Raw genomic sequence first — 13998 nt, 5'->3', positions numbered from 1 at the left:
ACTAACATTAATTTAATTAGCCTAAAATGTTTTAATTGAAAAAGGATTAAGGGCAATTGATAATAGGTATGTAACATAAAGATGAATGAATGGAGTTAAATAATTTGTATTCCTTTTAAACGATGTGAAGTGTGAGATAAAAAGAGAGAAAGAAAAGGCGAGGAATGTAGGAAGATTCCTTAAAGTCCTTAGAGAGAGAATAGCATAAAGGCCAAACAGCCAAAAAGAAAGTCATTGGCAGCATTGTGATATTCGTGATTCAGTGATAAGGAAATCTTCCAAACCTTTTAGCTCCTAAGTGTGAGCATCCAAGGCACAATATTAATCAATTTGTTTAGCCATAAATTCATTCACTGTAAGATTACTCAATTTTTGTTTAGTATTAGTCAGTCGACAATAACATTCACTGACTATTGTGCTAATTAATTGTATGTGCAATCTCAAAAGATATTGATTAATTTCTGTTGCCAGTCAGACCATATTTTTAACTAAAAAATATTTCAAAATAATGACTGATCTTTATAATGTGTAAACCAAATCCTATGATAAATAGATTAAGTGTGTTTGATAAAAAATGAAATGTTTTGAATCAGATTTTATATTAACTAAATATATGATCAAAAGTTACCGTTATAAGATTAAGTTACCATAAATTTATTTTTTAACATGATACTAAAGTATAGCATAACAAGTTTATTGAACTTATTACTTCATTCCATATCAAATTATCTGTAAACATTTACTCTAATATTAATATTTAATAAAATAATAATAACAATTATCTAAAAATAAATTATAATGAGAATAATACATCTCATTTTACAAACAAATTTTACAAAATTGAGTTAATAAACACACTTTTTAAATTGATTTATTTAGTTTCCATAATTTTTTTAGGACAAATTCAAAATACACATATTTTCCTACACTATAATCATTAAGCTAAGACTGAGTTTTTTTTTTTACTAAAAACTAAATATAACAATAATTATTATTCTAATCCAACTGTTTATTCTAAAAATAAAAATCCTTTTGATACACAGAAGAATATATCTCAATTAAAGGTAGAAATTCCTCTACATTCAAATAATGCAAGTTATGTAATTTATTTCCTACCTTTTGCCTTATTTTAATCATAAAAACTAATAAAGAGTTTTCTTTTATTTTTTTATTTATGTAAACAATAGTCATTTTTTACTTTATTTTCCTTTTACTTTTGCCCTTGCTGTTGCCCTCCTTCGTACTTTATTCTTATCCGAAAAGTGTGTGGGAATGCGAACTTACCTTGATGAAGGGGGCGACGATACTATATTCTCAATACAAAGAAACTATCAAATGCGTTGAATCACTTTCTATCCTTGATCGGTGAAAAAACTCATGTGAGGCGTAAAGAAAGCTAGATGCTTGCCTAACAAAATAAGATATATGGTAAAGAGAAAGGTCTCATACCACCAAATTCTTTCACTATAAAGCACTAAAGATTCGGGATAAAACTACAGAAGATATTGATCATGTGACAAAAAGTCACTAACTATCAGGATATTTTTGACATTTTCATATCCTTCTAGAATTGAACTAACTACATTTGTTCCTGAAAGACTCGCTCTAAAACACACCAAGTGAAGGAAGTTTATGACGTAGTTGGGATGCATCCAATAAAAGCACCAACCGTGAGCAATACTCTTAACTTTATCTTAGCATACATTTTGGAGTGTGGTGAGTTGAGGTCTAAAATTTTGTGCTTTGAATGTTAAATGAGCATAATGATCTCGAATTATTAAAATAGTGAACAAAACTACTGCCAATAAGCTACATAGGTACTTAATAAAGTAAAGCATCTATGGACTAGAGTAAATCTACACAGTACTAAAAAAATACAACAATAAACATGAATGGAAGGTAAAATATCCAATATATTTTAGTTAGGTGAAGAGTAAAATAATCTAAATAATACCTTTTTCATAGGAGTGTAATTGAAGACACTGGAGACAGTTGCAGACATAAGCCAAACTAGACATATAACACGATGTAAGTTAAAGGAGATTTCGAAAAGCGTAATAGTTTGTAGAAAGCATGCTTGCTCGGCTATTCTGGGGATACCATAAACTCAAATATAATTCCTAGATTTACATGTAAACGGGTGCCTTGGCATGTAAAACAAAAGCTTCAAACGTCATCCAGTTGCTGAGTCGGCATTCTTTGATGTCCCTAGAGAAACAGGCCTTTGAATTCACCATTTGCTAGTTGGCACAACTGATTGAAAGAGTTGGTATCTACAAAGAGTGCGACATCAAAACAAACATAAATGAGCAGGACAGAACATTAGAAAATTAGAAATGCTAAACAGTTCCCGGTTTTAGTTTCTATTGCGCCAACGGCAGAGGAAGAAAGCAATCGCCAAACAAATCTAAGTTGGATTTTAATTTTGAACAAAAACACATGTTTGGAGAAATATTTACTTCGAGTGAATCCTTTCCTACTTTGAGAACATAAGAACGAACATATCAATTGACGACATGTGAGAAAGTTTGTAAATTGTAATGCTTCGTACCAAATGTGTTGCCAAAGTCGGTCCATAGTTCGGCATCAATAGAGTTGCTGCTTTCAGCAATACCGATTACCTCAATAAAATTCATAATGGGGACTTGCGGCAACCCTTTTATTGTTAATTGAGAGTCATCGGTGGATTTTGCTGTGGCAACCTCACCACCATATTGATTCACCTGAACCACTGTTCTTACTCTCTTCCCTATGAAGTTGGGAATCAACTGAGCATTCACAAATACAGCAGGATTTGACGTGTCCATGGCCTGAAACGAAAAGGGGGGAAAAATCAAGCTTTGAAAGCAAAGCTTAAACAAATGTTTTATTTGCTTACATGGAAATAATGGTTGAATGTTCTGAAAAAATAAACTGGTCTCCATTTTCGTCGAAGCACAAATACATTTAACAGTGGAAGAGAAAACGAACAACTGCGACAAATTATAGTCTAAGAGAAATTTACACAAACATGTTGAGTGCACAAAGATCGCCTAACCCTAAAGTTAATGCAAATCAGTGAATAAAAGTCTAAATATAAAAACTCAAACGAACGAAATTAACGGAATAGGTGAATAATTCAGAATTACGCTGTAGTGATTGTTTCAGAATGAAAAATAAAAACGAAGCAGAGTAGAATAAGAGAGGGAATAGTGAACCTTTGAATTATTGGAAAGAAACCCTTTGCGTTTGCTGAGTAGTTTGGCAGAGACACTGAGAAATGGAATTTGAAACGGAAAATGCGCGTAAGAAGGAGCGGGAACCTTAAACGATTGCTTCTTCGTTTGGCGGGAAACTACTATATTTCTTTTTACCCTTTTCTCCCTCAGATCCCAACAACGCACTTTATATATATATATATATATATATATATATATATATATATATATATATATATATATATATATATATATATATATTATGCTTGTATTTCCTTCTTTCTTATTTATCTTGTCGTTCCAATCTTCCTTTTTTTTTCATGTATTTCTTGATTGATAAATAAATTTGTGGTGCTTCTTTTAACATACTTTAATGGAGTGAAAATTAATAGATTAAATTTGATTATATTTGAAGATTATTTAACTTGAGGGTGAAACTTAAAAAAAAAAACACATAGCCTGTGATTTTTGTACTTTTTTTTTTATTAATTGAAAAGTTTGTTTGACTTTATGGGTTCCATGGGATAGACAATTTTTCTTTCATGAACTTGTAGTGTTTTTTTTTTATTAAACCGTGTTTTACATAACTCAACATTTTTATACTGATGTACTTTTATCCTTAAAACATTTATTAGTAACTACATGTTAAAATAGTATTCTTGTTACTGTATATATATTTAATTACAAATTGAGAATAACTTTTTTAAGATTGAGTAAACATTAGTCATAATATAATCTTTTATATATATTAGTAATTTAGAAAAACATACAGTTTTGTATTGTGTTAATTATATTTATCGCACTAAAGTTATAAGTCAAAAGATGAAATTATTTATTTATTTAAATATCAATGACATCAAAATTAAACCATTTACGAGTAATTTATAATGAAATATGTTCATCTCCATCTCGTATCACAGGTACATGTAAAATAACATTAAAAAATACAAAAGTAAGATACCTGCAAATATTAAATATCAATATGAAAAAATATTACATATATTAAGAGAAGATAAAGGTTAAAATATCAATCTACAATATTCTACAATAGTTATCAAATATATATGAATTTGTATTATTAATAAAGTGATAAAAACAAGTCATAATTTAATTTGACTTTTCTTTTGTCTCGTCAAAAATAAATCCCGGATAGGCTAATTGTCACAATAAAACAAACCAAAATTTATAACCTATTCAATTAAAGATTGATAGAGATGTGAAATTTTTTCTTTTAATTATATAAAAATAAATATTGCAAACATGTTTAATCATATAATTAATTTTTAAGTTTTTTAATTGATTAATTAATTTTTTAATTTGGATAAATTAAAACAATTATTGAATTTACATATTAAATTACTCTTATAACTAACAATTATAATTTATTTTGTAAATGTTAGTATCTTAAATCATTCTTAAAACAATATAATATAAAAAATTTAATCTTTTAATCTATTTTTAATATATATATATATATATATATATATATATATATATATATATATATATAATATAAAAGGTCATCGGACCAGCTCATTGTGTCTGTCTTTGATCTATTAATTTGGTGGGTAAGTTAGTTGGACCAAAATAAATTGATAGGTTACAAATATTAACGCGATATATCCTATTTTGGACACACACAAATTGATGGATTAAAGTATTAACATGATCCTCCTATTTTGATTTGTAGATCATGACTCATCTTATTACTTTTGATTATCAAATACTTTCATTATTCAGATTGAACATAAAATAATCTTAACCATGTTACAATATTTGTAAGGTTTGTTTCTAATAAACAATATATTGCACAATTAAAAAAAACAATTTTTTTTATGAGACGAGGAAGAAGTTTATGAAAGTGTAAAAAGAACCTGTTTTTATTTTCTCTCCTACTGTCCACCATGTTTTATATTATATTACAAAATGACTCTGTTAAGAAAAATAATTTCCAGAATTCATTAGAAGATGTGAAAAATGACCGTAGAGATATTTTAAAAATGTCAAAAAAGTGGTTGTGAAGAGAAAAAAAAAAAGTGTAAATAGTCTCTTCCAAGAAATAAAACCCACATAAAAAATAAATAAAAATTAGAAAAAAACCTACTGCAAATTTAATTAATTTTTATGGGAGAAACAACCTTAACAATACTAACCAAAGCAACTTCTTAATTTTAAAACATATTTTGAAGTAAATTTTGAAAATATTATAGGTAAAACAAGGCCTTATTATTGGCTTAACCAATCCAATGGCTGCATACTAAACGACTAAAAATGTTGAACAAACATCAATGAAGCAGTGACCATAAACCTTATTAAGAGATAAACATGATCACTTAACAGAGATCTTCCTCCTTGTGGGTGTAAATCACACAATCTGATGTCGGATACGAGACACATGTGAGAAGGTAACCTTTCTCCATTTGCTGTTCTTCAAGGAAGGATTGATCTGACTGATCCACAGCACCTGAAAGCAGTTTGCCTGCACAAGTAGAGCAAGCTCCAGCTCTGCATGAGTATGGTAGTTCCACTCCAGCATCCTCAGCTGAATCCAGAATGTAACTGTCATCAGGGGCTTCAAATTCATTCTCTTCACCGTCTGGTCCAATCAGTTTCACTTTATATACTGCCATTGCTGACACTCTAAAGGATGATGATTTCAATCCAAATACTTTAGACACATTTTTCACAGAACTAAAAGATGATGGACTCTTAAAAAGAGCACAAGATCTCCTCCCAGCAGGCACAGATCCTCCAGACAAGGAAGCTATTGGAAGTGTCATGGTGGACATGTTCACAGCTGACATGTTTATACCTGAATCCAATAACTGTTGTACAAGTTAAATAGAAAAATTGTTATCAAATTAAATCCAAATAAAAGTAATCTGTACAAGCACAGTGAGCAGCAAACAATTTACCCCAAAACGGAACACAATACATCAAAAATATTTAACTGTCAAGACTGGACTTCCTTGTAAAATAGTGAAAGACTCAAGAACTTGCCATTAAAACGACTCAACACAGTCAAGTACAAACCTTGATTTTCAAGTTCACATAAAAAAACATAACTGATATGCTCTTGTAACTTTGTTGATTGTTATATGAACTGACAAGCAACTTACTGATTAGATAAGGTGACAATATTCAAACTAATTATAAAATCAGCGACATACTGACAGTACTTGGGAATTTTTTACAAGTAAAAAACGACAAGATTGCCTATCATGCACTAAAGATTAGAAGGTTGTAGATTTTTCAAGAAATTGGTTTTGCTTTTGCTCCACTCTAGGATATAGGGAAACTCAGATTACCAGAAATTGCTTCTCAATAACGAAGTCAGATCAAGTATTATTACCAGACACCTTGAACGTATATTATATATATTAAGCCTAAATTATGAAAATCTAATCAGCTGCATCTTAAAAATCAGTGTTGGTGCGGGTAAAAAGATACTCGGTGAAGTTGGACCAGAAATAATACTATATAAGCACAGCCTTATAGTTAATCTAACTTTTATCATAAATATTTTCAAGTAACCAAATCAAAGTTTATAAAAAAAGGTGTTTTGGTCGTGAATTCCAGCTGTAAATAGTACTGCATATCAAAATAATAAACAGCATCCAAAAAGCTCGCAACTTTTTTGTTGATGAAATTGTAAAATGATGCAGTAATCATAAACTCAGAGATCTCCTCCAGAATGAACACCGACCAAAAAGCTCGCAACCTTTTTGTTTCCACATCAAAGGTTTTGCCCTCCTATCACCATATCTTGATCCCCATCTTAACCCTCTTCCTCCCAGCAGCAGATATTAAAAATTTGACGAACAATTAAAAAAAATTAAAATCAAAGGAAATGGAAAAGAGGGTGTGGATCAAACAATCGAAACATAAGAAGATCTGTGCATGAGACAAAAAAAAAAACCACCCAATAAAACAAAACTTCATGACAAGCAAACACAACATATAAAAGCAAAAGCATGCAAGCAATATGCATAACAGGTTAAACCCAAATCCAAAATCAAGAAAGAGATTGAAAAAAGGAAGCTATGGAAAGTGGGGAGAGACTTACGGTCAAGAGACGACAAAGATTGTGACTTTGAAGAAGTGGGAACGAAAATGAGGGTACAAAGAGAGTTTTATATTTAAGGACAGTGGAATGGACAAAAGATGGGGTGGGTATGGGGAAAGTGACCCTTTGAAGGCTCGGCGAGTCAGAGATGTGAAGTCGGCGCAGGAAGTTAAGACCACTGTGGCCTATGTTTCATGTGACCTTTGCAAAAGGCCCAAGTTCATTGAATTCCCCATGTGGGGTCGTGGGGTTTTACGTGTGATTAAGTTTTGAATTAAAGATTAGTCTCCTAATTATAATGGTTAATAGATAAAAATAAATAAAAATAAGCCCCAATAACTTTTAGGCCACCATGACGCGCATAACTTTGGAATTGAGGTCAAAATAGTACACCTTTTAATAGCACTAAAAAATATATAAATAAATAAACCAAGTAAACTCTATTGAATTTGAACAATTAGCTAAGCATAAATTAGTTTTCAGTGCATTAATCGAATACACTTGGATGGTTGTAACCTCTGAGGAAGATTGATATTTAAAGATATCTTTTTTGTGTCTATTACATTTCTCAGGTGATGGTGCATCTTCTGATAAACAACCAAACATTTCACAGTACGTAACTGGGACCTAGACCCAGAAACAAAAAGGAATGTAAAATTGTACAACATGGCTTATTTATTTCCAGCTCCAAAAATCCAAAGATATTAAGTCAGTGCTTATTGGAACCAGGGATAAATTTGTCCAAGTTGAGCCTTTTCAATGACCTAGTTCAGAATAGATTTAAACATGTTCACTTTCTCTCGGTTTAGTGAACCTATTTTTTTTATTAAATAAAAATATTTAAAAAACTAAAGTAGACCCTTAACTTCTACTGCTATCAATGTAGATCTCCTTAATCATTCAATGGGAATCAATGAGTTTATCGCTAATTAATTTAGACCTCTTTAATCAATTAATGGAAATCAATGAGTTTAGTGAAATAAATTAATGCTGTTAAATTTCTCAAAATTATTTTCTTAATTATATTCATCTAATTAATTAATGCGTCTTAAGTAATACAGCCCACAATTTATCTCTATCCGAGAAAAGAGTCCAAAAATTATTTTACTATATTCACTGATGAAGAATATTTTTGAAAAATAATATAGTTTAAATTTTAGATGATTTTTGTAAAAATAACTAAATCAAACTTTTTAAAATATTCATACAAACAAGGATACGGGACTATATCCTCTTATATAATGGAAAATCAGCTCAAATTTAGTATATCCTCTCATACTTTGTTTTCGTATATTTTAACAAAAAATTAATAGAAGAAAAATATATTTGTTTTACATTGTTATGCATTTTAGGTTTAAATGAAAAAAAAACTAAAAAATATTGGGGACTAACGAAAAGAAACAAAATGATTTGTCTCGTTCTATTTTGGTGTATCTGATTCCAACTCTCTTCAGCAATTATACGTATCACTTTCAAACTGATGCCTCGTTTTGATACAGTTCTTAGACTCAAAACAATTGACATAAGGCATGACTCGTATTTATCAAAAACTACACAAGGAATCATCATGGGACATTACACAATGAAATGATGTCTATTGATGATGTTACAGCTTCTCACGGTATGTAATCCCACTATTCCGCGCATCAGCTTCAACGTGACCAAAGCAGAAGAAGCTGACAACAGAATAATTGGCAACCATGAATTAGAACCAAATTAGATCTTGGGTTCAGTAACAAGAACGCTAAGAAAGTAATGGCACGAGGAGAATCTACGTTTCTAAAGTCTTTCTTCGTTTGCAACTGTAAGGAAAACAATGATACTATAAAATTATCGAAAGAATCAGATTAACAGGAGGAACCCACGCTCATGTATGTCTAATCTACTTCTTCGGCGCAGACAATCGGTGTCTGGACCATTCTTCAAGGGCCTTGCGATGGAGAGCATTCATTCGAATGTAAGGTCGTTTTTGCTTGATCAGCTTCTCAGCAGTCTTCCAATCCTCGGTGATGCCTAGTGCTACTAACAGTGCACACATAACTGCTACACTTCTTCCATGACCTTTACACCAAAAAACAAAAAAGTTAAAGATGGTTGTATAATCTAAAATGAGTATAAAGGCAACATTTATAATGTCATATAATCTACCTCGTTGATAAAACTACAGTTCTAATAGTATGCCTAACTAAAATAATATCTTCGTATTTGCAGGCTCATGCAAGTGCTCATAATAATGAAGAACAACCACGAAGTGACAGACACCCACTTAAAAGCACGGGTGACCATTAAAACACGACACATAAAAGAATATGTTGATGCTACTAATAATGAGTGGCAAAGAAACCAGTTTCTCTTTAATAACTTCTCATAATTTAAAAATTTTAACTTGGTAATGGATTGATACTTAGTGAGAATTTCTTTTTCAACCTTCCAATGACACCTTTCATTCTATTCCTAGTTTTCATTTTCACTGGGTCTTCCTTTCAAAACAATGTACATCCCCTCTGAGTCGATTCTATTCCTAGTTTAACACTCCAATGCAGAACCCTCCAAGGGCATACTTCATGCGTAGTGATTGAAAAACTTTGTTCAATATCAAAACTAACAACTATCTTCTTGTCGAGCCAAACGATTGCATTTATCAATCTTCACTGACAATCAAAGAGTCAACCTGAGATAAGCTACCAGAGCAGTATGAAACCAAAAATATTCTTCATGAAGGAAGCAAAATGCCAATCCACTGGCGATGCGATGTCAAACCTTTTGTAGCTGGAGTTGATGAAAATAGAATACTACACCCAAAACACGTATTATTGATGTAATCAGATTCTTTCCTCTCCTGGTTGTCTCAGTTCTCTATTTTCTCAATTAGGGATGCCGAGGTTCAAAGATCTACAACCTCTTACAGAATTGGAAAGGTGTTTTTTTCCTTTGATTGGTTACATTACTCCCAGTTTAACTCTTTGTCCAACGCTGCTTCTGCTATCTTTCCCTTTTCTAAATTTCAATAAGTCATTCAGAGTAAAGAGAATATAGCAATGACCTACATCATTGGTTTTCTCAAAAGTCTACTGAATTCAAGTCCCTTGTTTGGACAGCAGCAATTAAAACAAATATAAGACAGAATAAATTGTCGTTCATTATATAATCATTGAGTTACAGAATACAAATCGAACTATTAATGTCTATAAAAACAAAAATTCATCACTTGAGAGGTCACGTTTCATGTATGTTTTATTTGGATAAAGTTCTCAAATCTCATATTTGTATGTCCACACCAAGAAGACTTAAACTTCAACTTAATCTCAATCTTATACATATTTTTTACTCATAATTCTCTCCTATTCAGCTCTGACTTGATCACCAGAGCATCTTCCACAAGTAGATATCCATTCGGTGTTATGTTCAATCCTCATTAGAATCAATACTTTGGCCCACAAATAGCTCATTCCGAGGGCATTCAATTTCCAGTAAAAACTTAAGTTCTTATCGAAAATATTGTTATCCAAACAGGGCCTTAATGCTAAAATTTGCATAAACTATTTACAAGACACATCACACGAAAGACAAGCAGAAACGCTAACACAAGAGAAACACCAATCAATTGCTAAAAATGGTTGCATAACAGATAGTCATGGTTGGGGGCATGAAAAAATGGTCACAAATTTTAAATTTTAATATAAAAGAAACAATGTATGCCTTCAAAAGCACATAGTTCTCCGCGGCGATTTTATGTGTAGAACATGTTTGAAAAATATTATTTATAGAGATTCCAGCAGCTGTTTTGGGATAAAAAGTTGTTACCAATTTCAGGTATATATTTAGAACAATGACTCCCCTCCAACCAATTTTTTCCCCTTCAACTTTGACACGTGCTCTTTTTCCATATCATAAAAATTGATTTATATTACATCTAAATGAATATAATTTACATTGAGACCACTTATCAATAAATTTACCAACATAAAAACAGATTAAGACTATGTATAAATAACTTGAGTCATCCCACACAGATTCTAAACTACACATTTCTCACTGCAGATTACATGGAACAAACAGAAGAACAATCTTAAGAGCATTCATATTCACCATGAATTTAACTTCAACAAGCTAATAAAGCTGACTAACCATAAGCACAGTGAACGAAAATGGGCCTGTTGAGGTCTCTCTGTCGAGAGGCCCACTTAATTGCGGATTCGATATCAGCAGGTTGAGGCGACCTCGTGTCCCACGTCGGAATGCAGCGGTAGGGCAAGCCCGCAGTGAAGTCCTTGACACGCGGGAACTCGCACGTGCAATCAATAATGGCAGGGTCGCCAGGTGGCAGCATGTGAGGCAAGGATGGCCAGCCACCGACATAGAGATAGTCGTGAACCTGTGTGTAAGGAGGTTCTCCGCTTCGGAGTCTTCGGAGCTTGGAGAAAACGCGAACGAAGTAGATGTAAGGGCCGAAAAATATCAGTGAAAAAAGTGGGAAAGCTCCATCGGTGGTTTTTCCCAGAAGCATGGGAAGGTCGATGGAAGGGTGAGAGGCGATTGAGACCAAGAATGAGATGAGCGAAGCGTAGAGAAAAGGGAGGGAGAAGAGAGTGAAACCGAGGTTCTTCAGGTAAACGAAGAATAGAAAAAGCGTTGTTGCTTTCACCGCTATGAGAAATGATATTCCCACCCCCATTTTTTTCTTCCGATTCTGGACGAGATTGGTGATCTAGGGGAAGAAGGAATTAACCCTAGAACTGTGGAGCAGGCGAGGAACTGCTATTTTATTATAATTATTATTTTATGGATCGTTATTCCACTTCCTCTCTCTGTCATTTTCGGCGCGTTCAGCATAAAGGAGAATGGAAAAGATAATATATATAAATTCATTTAACTAATAGATAATAATAGTAATAATAATAATAATAATAATAATAATAATAATAATAATAATAATAATAATAATAATAATAGAAATGAAGAAACTTTGACACATTGTTGATGAACAAAGACAAATACTTTAAAACACTTTCACCTTGCAAATTTGTATACAAATAACATGTTGAATTTCTGGAATACATAAATGCATTCACTTCAAAAACTATTATGTATAAATAACATTGTTTAAACAGAATGAATAAGAAAAAGTAATTTTTAACTTGAAAAAAAAATCAATGTTTCCCATAAATATTTTTGGAGATGACATTCAGCTAATTTTCGTATTTTTTTCAACTTTCTCTTAATTCAAACTCCTACGAGTACTTCAATAACATATGCATAAAATAACGACTACATTCAAATGTTAAACTAAACTTGACTTAAGTTGATGTTTAACCATAATACTTCAACTTATTTACAAAGTAGTCTGTGACAAAGTTAGGAGAAGTAATCACAAAAGGAAAATGATATTAGGGTTTATTTTGGAAACTAACAAGTATCAATTGAAACTACCTTTTTTGTTATGAATTGGAAGTTGATTTTGTAAGTGTGATGGGTGGTCTTATAACACGCACCATTAGATGACAACCGAAAAATTATATCTAATATACTTTATACTAAAAAGAATGATATTGTAATTCCTACACAATTATCCTTCTCATTATTGGGCATGGATTGAACACCCTGCAATGAGATTTATAAATCAAAATTATAAATTTTCACACTTTTACATAAATTATGACCAACTTTGATTAGTATTATATCATTGTTTTAGGACCAACTCAAATATAAAATTCAACACTTTAATTGATATTACATCGCTGTTTTAGAACCAACTCTAATAAAAATGAAATATTAAAACCAATATATTATTATCCTAATTATGACATTCAATTTTATTTAAGACTGTGTTTACGAATTTAAAGAAGAGTAAATGAATAAATTTAAAAGAATTTAATAATAAAGTAAAAGATTTGAAAGTGACTATAACCAATTTGAAAGTAGAGTTAGTAAGGTAATTAATTATATGATAGATTAAAAAATATTTTAATAGATAAAAATATAAATTATTAATAATTTATGATAATAATAATATAAAATGATATTTATGGATAATATATATTTTGTAAAAATAATGTAATTAAAAAATTAATATATTATTATTTTTATTGTTGTTATAATTATATATGTGTGTAATAATGACAACGTCTACCATGAAAAAGAGTTAAAAAAATATTAGATTTGTAAAATCATATCTCATACCATCAAATCTTTATATATATAGAGAGAATGATACAATTCTTTCATTCATCAATAAATCCGCGCTCTCATGTTCAAACTGATAAGTGAAAAATAACAAGATATAAGTGACTTTGTTGTGGAGTGAATTAACTTTTACCTAACGATATGTTGAAGTTAAAATAGTTTAATAAAAAAAGGTTATAAAAGATAAACTAATGTACATAATTAAACATATATATAGATAGATAATTATTTAACAAAACTAATTAAAACCAATAAACAATATTAATAAAATAATATTTATTAAACAAAAACAGAAGCCGGAAAATAAGATAATTTTTTTTTTCAAAAACAAATAACATGAAAACATAGAGTAATGTAACAAAATATTTTACTCAAAGATAAAGTTTAAACCTTAAACTACTTTGGAAGGAGCGACACCACATTTCCTTTTATTTTATTTTTTAGGATTTTTATTTTATAATGAGAAATAAAAAGGTCTTTTATAGTAGGGCAATGAAGGCGCCATATCCCGTCCAATTTTTGTTTTTACAATGAAAAACTTATAAATAACGA

General features: G+C 30.7%; 3 protein-coding genes across 5 annotated transcripts; all 3 read right to left on the bottom strand.

The window, feature by feature from the left end:
- Window positions 1-1893: 1893 nt before the first annotated feature.
- Window positions 1894-3352, bottom strand: LOC108325513 (replication protein A 14 kDa subunit A). 2 transcript variants are annotated; one of them, XM_017558593.2, is made up of 3 exons: window positions 3198-3352; window positions 2552-2810; window positions 1894-2273 (listed from the first exon to the last, which is right to left on the bottom strand). In XM_017558593.2, exons 2-3 carry the CDS (start codon window positions 2805-2807, stop codon window positions 2209-2211), a joined length of 321 nt encoding a protein of 106 aa, XP_017414082.2. In that variant the 5' UTR covers window positions 2808-2810; window positions 3198-3352; the 3' UTR covers window positions 1894-2208. The 2 variants fall into 2 exon arrangements, with proteins under 2 accessions (XP_017414082.2, XP_017414083.2); XM_017558594.2 differs by lacking the exon at window positions 3198-3352 and adding an exon at window positions 3129-3176.
- Window positions 3353-5336: 1984 nt separating this feature from the next.
- On the bottom strand, window positions 5337-7421 carry LOC108324971 (ferredoxin, root R-B1). 2 transcript variants are annotated; one of them, XM_017557933.2, is made up of 2 exons: window positions 7264-7421; window positions 5337-6022 (listed from the first exon to the last, which is right to left on the bottom strand). In XM_017557933.2, exon 2 carries the CDS (start codon window positions 5999-6001, stop codon window positions 5531-5533), a length of 471 nt encoding a protein of 156 aa, XP_017413422.1. In that variant the 5' UTR covers window positions 6002-6022; window positions 7264-7421; the 3' UTR covers window positions 5337-5530. The 2 variants fall into 2 exon arrangements, with proteins under 2 accessions (XP_017413422.1, XP_017413423.1); XM_017557934.2 differs by having other exon boundaries at window positions 5337-6009; window positions 7264-7406.
- A 1359-nt stretch (window positions 7422-8780) lies between these two features.
- LOC108324305 (uncharacterized) lies at window positions 8781-12078 on the bottom strand. Its single transcript, XM_017557223.2, has 2 exons — window positions 11392-12078; window positions 8781-9324 (listed from the first exon to the last, which is right to left on the bottom strand). Exons 1-2 carry the CDS (start codon window positions 11936-11938, stop codon window positions 9146-9148), a joined length of 726 nt encoding a protein of 241 aa, XP_017412712.1. The 5' UTR covers window positions 11939-12078; the 3' UTR covers window positions 8781-9145.
- Between the last annotated feature and the right edge of the window lie 1920 nt (window positions 12079-13998).

The sequence above is a fragment of the Vigna angularis genome, chromosome 3 (assembly GCF_016808095.1).
Source record: "Vigna angularis cultivar LongXiaoDou No.4 chromosome 3, ASM1680809v1, whole genome shotgun sequence".
Lineage (NCBI taxonomy): Eukaryota > Viridiplantae > Streptophyta > Magnoliopsida > Fabales > Fabaceae > Vigna > Vigna angularis.
Note: the sequence above shows the minus strand (reverse complement) of the source record. Positions and strands in the feature narration are given on the sequence as shown.

Bases quoted from the DNA above. Each gene is read 5' to 3' on its own strand.
- LOC108325513 (XM_017558593.2), bottom strand. From the start codon at position 2,807: ATGGACACGTCAAATCCTGCTGTATTTGTGAATGCTCAGTTGATTCCC. The intron at 2,274-2,551 runs GTACGAAGCATT...CACTCTTTGTAG, and splicing joins CGACTTTGGCAACACATTTG to ATACCAACTCTTTCAATCAG.
- LOC108324971 (XM_017557933.2), bottom strand. From the start codon at position 6,001: ATGTCAGCTGTGAACATGTCCACCATGACACTTCCAATAGCTTCCTTG.
- LOC108324305 (XM_017557223.2), bottom strand. From the start codon at position 11,938: ATGGGGGTGGGAATATCATTTCTCATAGCGGTGAAAGCAACAACGCTT. The intron at 9,325-11,391 runs GTTAGTCAGCTT...TTTGGTGTAAAG, and splicing joins TTTCGTTCACTGTGCTTATG to GTCATGGAAGAAGTGTAGCA.